Genomic DNA, 12,405 nt, shown 5'->3' on the forward strand with positions numbered 1-12,405 from the left:
AACTTCTGCAATGCCATCAAGTATCCTACAAAGCCGTGTTGTATCAAACTGACATTATAGAGAAAAATCAGCACACCTCTCTCAAAAGCAAAAGACAAGGTTTATTAACTTTTTAGTACTAGAGTCTTCCAAGCAGAAAGGTACAGATTCTATAGAAACATTAACTCTCCCCGTCATTTAAGTATCAAAATACAGAGTTAAAACTCACTTCAAATGGGTGTCTTTTTTCTCCACAGACTGGCTAGAACACAAAAAAGTGTTAAAGGGAAGATGAACTTCAGCAACAGATATTTGAAGTTACGATGTGTAAAGGGAAAAGGATTAGTAGTGATCCAGAGGAGTATCCTTCCAGTCCTAAATTTTACTTTCCTGGTTTACCTAGGATGTATACCTCTTGATCCTTATAAGAGAGGGAAACATTGTAGACAGAAACACTAAAAAGATAAATATTTTTCTTTACTACAAAGTACAAAAATACTGAGAACAAACCCCTCTAAACAGCACAGGGGCCAGCTAAACTGACTCAACATTTCCCAGCTTGGAGAGTCAGATTTTTAAAAGCCCACTGCTCATAGGTTTTCCTAATGCAAAGATCTAGAAGTCTCATAGCCCTTTCCTAGCAGAAAAATCTGGTGCAGAAAGTGTGACAACTCTTAAGTCAGGGATAGGGAACCTGTGGCCTTCCAGTTCCCATCAATCCAGCTAGCATGGCCAGTAGTCAGGAAGGAAGGATGGAAGCTAGGGGCAGGAGGACCACTGGTTAGCCACCTCTGCTCTCAATCAATAGCGCTCCCTTTAGAACAATACACTTAAGAGACATCAAAGGAGCTTTAGGAATACCACTGACACAGTCAAAACTAGCTTAAAAGGAGCTGCAACCATGAAAACCCCATTGAATGTCTAGAAATCCCCACCCACAACAGGGCTGTAACTATTGCAAAATCCATTTGCTTCAGCAAAAATTAGATTGCTGGCTAGTCTTCTCACTTCCTGGCTAGTCGGTCTCACCGACAACAAGCAAGCCAAGTGTTTCAAACCAGTACACGAGAAATGAGGTCAAGATTACTTCCCCTTCCACAACCGAATATTAGTTCCCTCTTTGGTAACAACGGAGTTAGGAGCACCATCCTGGGAATTATTTCATTCTTTGTAGTCCAGCGGAATGAAGCACCTGGAGAAACACGCTTTTTCCTAATTTTACGGAGGAACAGAGAAGCTCTCAAGAGGGTGTCCTCAAGAACCAAGGCTGATCAGCTAAGAGCAAAATAGCACAAGCTAGATGCTGGCAGCCTGAAGGGGGTGGGGGGGACTAAGCAGAGGCTGTTCCAAAACAAGAGCCGATGCGTCGTCCAGCTATTCATGTAATCGTGTGGGAGAAGTGCTGCGTGCAGAGACATTCATAGCTTCCGTTTCACCAAGAACTACAACAACCCCTCTCTGCCCTCCAACAATACAAAAGCAAAGTCCCAGTGTCCTGAGGTTATACAGTAGTCGAAACCAGGCTGCTAGGATCACTGAAGTACATTAGCTGACTCAAACTGTTCTTCTCTTGAGCTACACCTACCCTAGTTGGTGGTGTGGGTACAGGCCGAGAACTGCCTTGGGTATAGGTGATATTTGCACCACAGTCGACGTAATGATGAGTCTCCAGGGAACTCTGAGTTATGTGGCCAATGTAGGAGATCTTCACTGAAGTCCTGAGAGGCAGAAGCAAAGAGAAGGAATCACGGCGGGGGAGAGAAAGGCGGCACCCCTTTCTACTATGCTAAAAATGCAGTCATTCAAAGAAGCCCTGAGGCAAACATTCTCCCCACTCCTTCCCCAATCTGTTCTGGGGATTTGTGTGGTTTATTCTGGTCACAGAGTTCAGCTTTCAAGATTTGGACTGACCCAGCAGATAATTTTTTATTTTATTTCTCACAAAGCTATACGGTGGTACCTCGGGTTAAGAACTTAATTTGTTCTGGAGGTCCGTTCTTAACCTGAAGCACCACTTTAGCTAATGGGGCCTGCCGTTGCGCAATTTCTGTTCTCATCCTGAAGCAAAGTTCTTAACCTGAGGTACTATTTCTGGGTTAGCGGAGTCTGTAACCTGAAGTGTCTGTACCACTGTACTTCCTTGCAACCAACACATTTACTGGGAGTCCAATGGTCCTACAGGTCAGTGTCTAGTTAGGAATTCACACTTTATCGACTGATGTCAAATTTACTTCTAGCAGAGGCAAAGCAGAATATAAGAGCAGCATACCTCATGAAAATCACCATGTTGTGCACTCTGATCTTGGGTAAAGTGCAAAAGAAACTGGAAGAGACCAAGACAAAGAAATAAATTGGCAAGAGACTTGAACAATTAAAAGGAAACACACAAAATGTGAAGCCTTGTCATGTTAATCATATTGACAAATGACCATCTCACGACAAGTGTTTAATGAAGTGCAGTGCTCCTCAAGCTTTGATAACATTTTGGTGCCTTTTTAATCTTTATTTGGGAGCTATCTGCACTTTCTAGCTTGAACAGCCCTGTGAGGCAGGTTACGCAAAGAGCTTGAGCTAGCCCAACCATCCAGTGGGGATTCAAACCTGGGTCTCTTTTGTCCTAGCCCAACACTCTAACCACTATACCACACTGGTGTGAGATAGCTGGGCCTGCAGCAAAGTAGCAAGAAGGAGGAAGGGAAACCTAGGAACCAGGAGAGAGCAGTAGCATAGAAGAACCAAGACACTACACTCACTCACTCACTTGAGGCTTCTTGGTTTGTGGCGGGAGCATGCAATAAAAGCTATCGTAAGTTTGGCTGGGAGGGGCATGATTCTCCACACCTTGAGAGGCAATGCTACAATACAATTGCAAGATATTGCTGAGAGACCATTTCCAAAGCTTGTGCACAGCTTATGCTTATCCACTGGCTCTATTGTGCAGTTGCTCCAGCAGGCACAAGACAACTAACTACCCGAGGGAACCAAAAGCTCTCTAGAAAAGTGGAGGTGGGTGGAGAGAGGTGGCAGCTACTCTGGGGTAAGTGCTGCAGAGCCTAGCTGAGGTTCAAACACAGATAAGTAAAAACCAAGTCCTTACTATACATAAGAAGATGGTCCGCCCATTTCAGCCTTCACTGTGAAGTTCACCTGGAAAAACAGGGCACAAGCAAAGCCGCATTAGTTTAAGAGGCTGCATCTCCTCCCACCCACCCCACCATAAAGGCAAGATCCCTATTGTCTTTCCAGACTGCAGTACCAGCTGATCACTCAGTGCCTGGATACGGGTGACGTTGTTGATCTGCCGAGTCCCAACCACAGTATTCATGTACTGCACCTGGCTGGCCAAGCTGGTTACTGCTACCGAGTAGAAATTGGAGTTTCTGATCCGGAGAGTGGCCTATAAAGTAGGACAGAGGAAAAGAAAGGCAGGCAGCCGATAAGATTCTTAGCACCGATCCAGGAAACTACAGCTGCATTAAGTAATATATAGACACACTTGGGGATTACCGTGATGGCAAGGACCACAAGGGAGTTTTTCTCGTCAAACCAGACCGTAACCACTTTGATGCCATTGTCATCCACAAGGACTGAATGAGGAAAGAGAAAGAAGACCACCAGCCCTGACACCAGGAGGCAGAGCAGCACCGACACCAAAACATAGAGTTTCCTGCAGAGGACAAGATCAACAGTTAGCCAGCTTCCCTTCCTGGGCTCAGCTCCTGCTAACAGATCCACACTTTATATGCATAAGAACATAAGAAGGACCTTGCTGGATCAGGCCAAAGGCTTCCTGTTCTTACACTGATCAGCCAGATGCCTATAGCAAGCACATCAGCAAGCAGGGCCTCAGGGTAACAGCACTCTCCTTGCTTGTGATTCCCATGAAAAATTAGAATATGATGGAAAAGTTCATTTATTTCAGTAATTCAACTTAAAGGGTGAAACTAATATATGAGATAAACTCCTGACATGCAAAGCAAAATATGAGAAGTTCTGCTTTGCTTCCACACCATATGTTTAAAGTGCATTCAATGCACATGACTCCTCCCCAACAAATCCAGACCTACAGTTCCACTGCTCTTACAACTAGTTTCCATGATCCTTTGGGGGGAAGCCATGTGCTTTAAATGTGTGTTTGGTGTGCTTCAAATGTATGGTGTGCATCTGCTAACACATTCAGCAAACTTGTTAAGACACCTGCCTTGCTAAACACCAGAAATACTGGAATTCACTTTCTAGAATGGGAACAAACTGAGTTGCATTTTTTTATAGGCTCTGATTTATTCAGTAAACATTTCAGGTTACAATCAAGAAGTAGTCAAGGCATTTTGTAGATTAGAGTAGTTGGGCAGAAAGCAAACTGGACGCGGAGGTGAGATATCTCCTTTCAGCGGGATATTAATTCACTTCCATGTCAATTAGAACATAAAGGCAGCAAGAGGAGTTAGAGACTTCATTTGTACTTACGTCCTTTGAGGTTTTAACCTCTGGTCATGGTATGGTATTAGAGCTACCAATTCGTTGACTTGCTCTAGAAGAAGAAAGCAAGAAGTAATTGCCAATGCTAGAAGCTCTCAAGTCTTACAGGCTTGTTTTCAATGCACAAATATGTGAAAACTGTGAAATCTGGGTTTCCATATGAAAAAGTCCTAAATAACTTACTTGAATTTCCTGTGAATTATCAACAGGACTGAGAAGTGAACAACTCTACAAGGACGGGTGGGATGGGGTAGGTGTTACCTAAGCTGTTTAAAAAAACAGGAGGATGTGATAACTCATACACAGCAAAACAGCAGACTGTTTTCAAGTCCACCTTGGGAACCTTTAGTTTAAGTAAAATAAACAAACAAAATTGGGAAGGGGAACCTGAGGCCCTCCAGATATTATTGGACTACCACTCCCATCCCCTGTGGCCACTGGCCAGGCTTGTTGGGGCTGATGAGAGTTCGAATCCAACAATATCTAGAAGGCAACAGGTTCTTCACCCCTGTATAGGGTAGAAATAGAAATAAATGTAACGAACAAAATTATACACTTGTGGCAGACATGAGTCTAGAATCACGACTGTGCCGCTGATCTAGAGGTGCTACTTAGCACTCCACAGAGTCTGCCAAGTTTGCCCCACCAGAGACAGGCAACATCAGGTCTGCAGAGTGAAATTCAGTCTGTCCATGCTCACCTCTGAGAAACGAGGTGCACACCACGTCACCATGTGACTGTTATTTATAAAGGACATAAACTACAAGTGGCAGGGAAATCACAAGGTGTGTGTGGGGGGGGGGGGAGCAGGGAAGATCCCACGGGATGAAAGATGCTTTCAAAACCAATGGGAGCTGAAGCTTGTTATGGAGTCCACTGACAACAGCAGATTGCAAAACTGTATAGCAGGAAGGGGCCTGAAGGAAGCCCAGTCCAAGTCCTATGTTGGGGGTAGGATCTCTAGCTTCCAACAGCCCTCACTTATTAGGCATGACTGGTGTGCAACAAAAGCAAGTTGTGTGAATACCACGCCAGCGATTCCTGCAGGACAAGGGATTGGTTTACTCCACACAAATCCAGATAGATCAAAGTAGTAAGCCACAACATACATAGGGGAAGCTCTCCAGGCCACTGGCCGGCCTGACCCAGGAAGAACTTCTCAAATACAGTTATTGCACAGCCCAAGGTGAGATAGTAGGAAATGCTAGAAGACAGGATTTGCAGGAGTAGGAAAAGGCACTTTAGGATGCCCTTAAGCTATGGTCTAGTAGTGCAAAAAAGTCACCCTCCTCTGGAAGTGAGATAGCAGGCTAAAGTATACAGAGCCAGAATTACCTGTTGGGATGCAGCCAGTGCCTTGGCAGGAGGGGCAGGTGATGCTGTCTCGCCCAGTGAATTCAACATATGGAAACCTAGCAATGTCTTCCTCCCGATCTTTGTTGTCTAGCAAATCATTGTCCTCTTCTCTCTGTCGTCGCCTGGAGGAGCAGGAGCTGGTGCCGACAGACTGCAAAGACCCCATTGCACCAGGTTTTTTCGGGAAGGAGGGGGTTCCTAACGTGTCCTGAAATGGTGAAGCAGAGGACAAATGTTGACATAAAAAGCAGTATCTCTCCCACCCCAGGTTAATCGGCTTCAGAAAGGGACACCATCAGTGTCACATGTAATCCAAAAGAAAAGGTTAGAATTCTGCACCAAGATGGTGATGGGGAAATGAATGAATTCTGCAACCTGTATACAATCTACATTTTTGCACTGTTTCCCTTCACTTTTACACCATGTATTACGGCTGTGCTAAAATTCTGGGAAGGGGCAAAACAAGAGGATATCTCATTTCTCTCACCTCAAAAATTCAGCTTGCTTTGCCCAGGCATAAGAAAGCAGAGAGAGAGAGAGAGAGAGAGAGAGAGAGAGAGAGAGAGAGAGAAGAGTGACAACCAAGTATCCTGTTTGATATTTAATTATTATGAGCAGGGTGCTAGCTCTTGAAATGTTTTAAGTTAACTGCCTTTTTTAAATTTGAAGTTAGGCTGCCTTGAGAAGGGTTTGCCCTAAAAAGACAGCCTAGAAATCATTAAAAGAAGATACAGTACTCGGAAACCAAAATTTATTGTCCAGTTCTACTTCCTGCACTTTATCTGGATCCCAAACAGCTTGCAGCATATAAACAGTTGCAGCACCTTTGTCTCCCTCTTGCTAATGCAATCACAATAGGAAAAAATACAGCAAATGACGCTGTTTTCTCTGCACATGAATATATAGGTCTACTGTATCATACAGATTCATATGTTTGGCCTGCTGCTGGTGGGGCTATGTTCCCGGGCAAGAAAAGGTATACTGTACACCTAGGAAGTGCTTGTAGATCCAGCATCATCCTTTGAAGTAAGTCTGGAAACTGCCATTGCTCCAGAATGCAGCAGCCAGACTGTTGCCTGCTGCAAGATGTTTTGGATTTCCATACAGCGTTGTTCCAGCTTCACTGAGTCCCTGTTTGTGTGAGTCTTAACTTTCAAAGCCCTAAAGAGTCTGGGACCAAGATACTTCAGGAACTGCCTCCTTCGATATAAACTTGGTCGTGTGTACCATTCAAGAATTGCAGGTCTGCTGCCTGAACCCGTCATCTAAAGCAGGCCTGGGAAAATCTGTGGCCCTCTGATATTGTCAGACTCAAACTCCCATCAGCCACAGCCAGCACAGCCAATGACCATGGGACTTAGTCCAGCAACATGGGCGTGGGAGGGCGGGCACAAGTTCCTCACCCCTCACCTGAAGTAAGGCATGCATGGATGTGAGACGAGACTTTCCCCAACTGTAACACTGGAACGCCCAAGGCACCGCTCACTTTGAGTCAAGCAGTTAAGGTTTGGATTTGTAAAAGAAGAATGTGGACAAGATTAACAACATTTTCTGATCAGCTGATGATTTTTAATGCTGTTTCATTTGTGGTATTCAGGGTGGATAAAAATCAATGATTTTTTTAAAAAACAAAATAAAAAATAGGATTTTTTTATTTAAAAAATCCCCCACTGGGTTCCAACAACTGCACTGACACTTAACTGTACAGAATATACACCTGAATGTAGAAGCATATCCAAAGGGGGGGGGGGGTAGGGTGGAAATAGTAACTGGGATCTATAAGTCCTTGAAGTGCTTGCCAGTCAACTACTAAGAGTTCACTGGTTCCAGGCCATTCTTCCCAGGACTCGCCTGACATTGTCTAAACAATAAAGTCTCTAACCACACTAGTTAATAAATATGGATACATATGCTATAATGTTATTCTTTTAGTTAAATAAATTATTTAAATTGTTATTAAGGAAATGATCATTTTTCTCCTTCCAATAAAGTACAGCAGAAAGGTTGTCTAAATATAAACAGTTAACTTATTAAACCTCACAATAATTTCATAATTATGTCTATGTATTTCTAATAGTATAGCCAAATCAGTAATTTTTTATATAACTGTAAAAACTTCACTAAGAATTTATTAATCCAAAATCAAAACCTTCATCTGGTTGTAAATATTAAGATTATAGCAGCAAGAATGAGTCTTTATGTAGAATCTGATTTAAATCAAGTCTTACTGACTAGTGATTTAAATCTATTTGATTTAAATCAAATCCACCCCAGTGGTATTGTTCTTTAAATGTGTTGTGGTGAGACATCTGAAGAGGAACCCAGAGACAAGACAGGGAAACATGCTTTAATAAATAAAACAAACAAGAACTAAGCTCTAGTTGTGGACATAACCTTAAAAGAAGCATACCCAAGTCTAAAAAACAATAGCGCTATTTTTTGGATAGATAAAGAGAATGTGCACTGGTTAGGAGATGTTGGAAGAACAAACTTAAAACACATAACACAAAGAAAACCATGTAAAGTCAAGACCAGCCCCTTCACCACTGAAGATGGGCAAAAAAGGAGAGAGAGGGTCACTAAGCAAGACCAGAAACACTCATAACAGTATCTAATTAGACTTCTCCTAGAAAGTGAGGGAATCCAAGTTCCCTAAGCACAAGCCACACCCCCTTCCCTCCACTTAAACCCATTGCTTCTTCTTACCCCCACCCACCCACAAAGTAGCTTTGCTCAAGAGCATCTCTCTCATGGCCCTGACCCATTTCTCCTACAGGGCCTCCCACCCCATTTCTCTACAAGTAGCTCCCCTCCCCACCTACCCCAAGACAAAAACATTATTTACTAGCAAGATGAATGTCATTAGGACAATGTGTGACTGTAGGGATGACTGCAATAGTGTCATTGTGGGTCAGGCCTTTCAGCAGCAGGAATGAAAGGCCTTGGTCACACTGTAACACTGCCCTTCCTCCCATATACTGTACAGCATTTTATATCCCCCAACAAAGATGGGATTATTCATCATTATTTTACATGGGGGAGAGAGGGGGAGAGATTTATACAAGGGAGCATTCGGGGACACCACTGGGTTGGGCCCTAAGACTTGGGTCACACTGGTGTATGACAGAGTATTGAGAGAAAATATTGAGGTCAGTCCTTTTTCACAGATTCAGTTCATGTTTTCACATTCCTGGTAATCCAAGTAGGATACCTGGCCATTTTAAAAGGCCCTCAAGCGCACCTTACAAAACTTAAAAATTAACAGAACCAACCAACCAAAACAAGAAAATGTGTAGGGCACCTCCAGGCTATGTTTTTTGTTTGTTTTGGGGCGTGTTCTGCAATATGTCACTGAAGCAGTAACAGAACATTAGTACAGTGGTACCTTGGTTTACGAACTTAATCTGTTCCGGAAGTCCGTTCTTAAACCAAGGCGTGCTTTCCCATAGAAGCGGGGGACTCAATTTACAAATGGAACACACTCAACAGGAAGCGGAACATGTTCTGCTTCCAAGGCAAAGTTCACAAACCAAAACACCTCCTTCCGGGTTTGCAGCGTTCTTAATCTAATTTGTTCATAAACTAAGCTGTTCTTAAACCAAGGTACCACTGTAGTGGGTTTAAATTGGACAATCCACCCATCATTCCGCTTTGTAAGTTGTTCTGTGATGCTTCCCCAGTGCTACTGCGTTGCTGCCATTTGGAGAAGCACTCTTGAACTATAAGGTAACAAGAGTGAGACCAAAAGAAAAAAGCCAGGACATTTATGGAATAAAAACTTACAGAATTTCAGGAGGAAGTTAAAGGACATGCACTGGCAGGAAACCAAGTTGTATGCCCAAAACTTTTGCACATGCAAAAAGTACCAGAAAAGCAGATCACATAACCACCTTGATACCATCATGAGCACAGATCATGAATGCAAACTAAAAAGGGCATCTGGAAGGGGCCATAATCAAACACAACAGCATCTCAGCAATTTAAACGCTTTATAAGCAGTACAAACAGAAGTCAGGGAGAGAGCTAATCCACACCTAAGGCATGACAAAACAACACAGCCTTTACAAGCCATGGAAATACAGGTGGTGGGGGGGCAAACAAATATTCAAGAGAGAGTTCCACAAAAGAAGACGACCTTGTCCTATGTGGACACCAGCCACACCTCTCATGGTCGCTAAACAGAAAGCCACCTCCACTGGGGACCACAATAGACAGGCAGCATCATACAGGAGGAGCTATTTCTTAAAATTCCCATGCCCAACTATTCAGCACAATCCCACACACAAATTTAAAGTTGGAGGCACACATCATTCTTCAACCTGAAAATGGCTATTCTGACGGCAGCTGATTTTTTTCTATAGGATGAGTGCACATTCACCTTTCTACAAGGACCGCTCACTTCATGCTTGCCTGCACCTTATAGTCAAGAGGCACTCAAAAGTGCAACTCTATATTGGGGTAACTGAACGATGCCATCACACAACCCCATGCAGAGAGGCGGCAGGATTATCCTCTCACCCCTGGCAAAGAGACTAACTGAAAGGAGGCAAGACCCATATAGTGAATCATGCATTGCAGAGACACAACAGACGGCCTCTTTCGTGGATGCGCAAACTTTACTTCTCACGCACACAAGCAGTTTTCTCACAACCCGTGGCTTTTGAATTACTAAAGCAGATAGCAAGACTAAATGAGATACTTCACCTGGCGGGTTGACAGCCAAAACTGGGGAACAGAAACATGTTGGGATAGGCTGTGCAAAGGCAGAACCACCCTTTAATTTCTTTTTTAAAGGGGGGTGTTAGCTTCAAACAATGAGATGCAGGAGGAGAAAGAGGGTGGGGAGAGAAGACAAAGGTAGAAAGATGGCCGTATATTGAATCATAAGGGACCACAAGAGTCAATCTAGTCCAACCCCTTGAAATGCAGGAATCCTTTGCCCCAACGTGGGGGCTTGAACCCATAACCCTGAGATTAAGACTCGTGTGTTCTACTGACAGAGCTACAGTGGTGCCTCGCAAGACGAAAAGAATCCGTTCTGTGATTCTCTTCGTCTAGCGGTTTTTTGTCTTGCGAAGCAAGCCCATTGACGGATTAGCGCTATTAGCGGCTTATCGGATCAGCTGATAAGCGGCTTAGCGGCTTAGAAAAAGGGGGGAGGGAAAAAACCCACAGGAACTCACAAGACATTTTCATCTTGCGAAGCAAGCCCATAGGAGATTCATTTTGCGAAGCACCTCCAAAACGGAAAACTCTTTCGTCTAGCGAGTTTTCCATCTTGCGAGGCATTCGTCTTGCGGGGCACCACTGTACTCCTAAAAAATAATAGTTGAGGCCAGTCTCACATAGCAGGTAAGGTTAAAAGACTATTGGGACAGATACCAGAAGAAAGGCAGCGGGGTGGAAGGCTTAGGAGTGTCAAACTAGGGCTCAAGGGCTATGTTAATATTCTTTTGGAAGCCGCCCAGAGTGGCTGGGGAAGCCCAGCCAGATGGGCGGGGTATAAATAATAAATTATTATTATTATTATTATTGGCCGGCCAGCCCCACCCGCCACTGCCCCTCTCTAAGCAAATCCTACCTCACAGGGTGTTGTGGGAATAAAATAAAAAGACGTGAGAAGGGGGGGGGGAGCGCCGGCCACGCCACCACCTTGAAAGAAAAGGAGAGGTATTTATTTATTTCATCAAACTTACACACCGCCTGACTGCGAAACGACGATCCCAAAGCAGCTTACGAAAGATAAAACAGTGAAATGGAGAGAGAGAGAGAGAGACAAATACAAAAGTTGAAACGCTGACCCCTATTAAAAACCACCTCAGCTTTCTAAGCTTTTGGGGGGAGGCTGGTGTCGTAGAAACAGCAGGTGCTGAAAAGGGGTCTGGAAACCGCTTCGCCTCAGCTGAGGAAGACCCCGACCCGCTTCGGGCCACCCTCCCTTCCCTCTCCGGCGTCACACGTTCACACGTTCACCCTCCCACCGCCCCCCACGCAGAGTCACCTCCGGGCCGAAAGCGCCCCAGCTCCGGCCTCACCGGCGGCTCCTCGCCATCTGCTGAAGCCGCTTAGCGTCGCTACGACACCCAGCAGCGTCACAACGAGGGAGGGGGCGGTGCCGAGAGGAAGCCACGCCCCCGCCCGGAGCCGCAAGACGCAACAGAAGAAGGGGCGTTTTCAAGCCCGCCCCATATAAGGAGCCGCTCACCTCCCCGTGCGCAGGCGCGGCATACGGGCGTGAGACAGCAACGCGCGTGCGCACTCCTAGCACCGGCGTCACCCGTATCACGAGGAGTAGGCGCAGCTGCAACGACACGCTGAGACGCCGAAGCCTCGGCCCCCCACAAGGGAGCGCTGTTGGGTTCACTGCGCATGTGCGAACGATGGTTAAGCAGGGGAAGGCTCTGTCTCTTTGCTTCGCCCGTGAAGCAAAAGAAGGCGGGCGCAGGAGGCGCTGGGGCAGCAGATCCCAAGACCGTATAGAGCTTAATTGAATCATTCCAGCCCATTATTCCCCGCCTTGTTCCATGCAGATCAGTGTTTCCCAAACTCGGGGCGCTGGCTGATTTTGGACTACAATCCCCATCATCCCGG

General features: G+C 45.0%; 1 protein-coding gene across 1 annotated transcript; it reads right to left on the reverse strand.

The window, feature by feature from the left end:
* Nucleotides 1-81: 81 nt before the first annotated feature.
* Nucleotides 82-11,946, reverse strand: TMEM106C (transmembrane protein 106C). The gene is made up of 8 exons (XM_082206367.1): nt 11,816-11,946; nt 5,794-6,022; nt 4,447-4,510; nt 3,487-3,646; nt 3,236-3,376; nt 3,077-3,126; nt 2,249-2,302; nt 82-1,697 (listed from the first exon to the last, which is right to left on the reverse strand). The coding sequence occupies exons 2-8, from the start codon at nt 5,978-5,980 to the stop codon at nt 1,481-1,483; spliced, it is 873 nt and encodes a 290-aa protein (XP_082062493.1). The 5' UTR covers nt 5,981-6,022; nt 11,816-11,946; the 3' UTR covers nt 82-1,480.
* Nucleotides 11,947-12,405: the final 459 nt, after the last annotated feature.

This window comes from Podarcis vaucheri (genome assembly GCF_965113315.1).
Source record: "Podarcis vaucheri genome assembly, chromosome: 2".
Lineage (NCBI taxonomy): Eukaryota > Metazoa > Chordata > Lepidosauria > Squamata > Lacertidae > Podarcis > Podarcis vaucheri.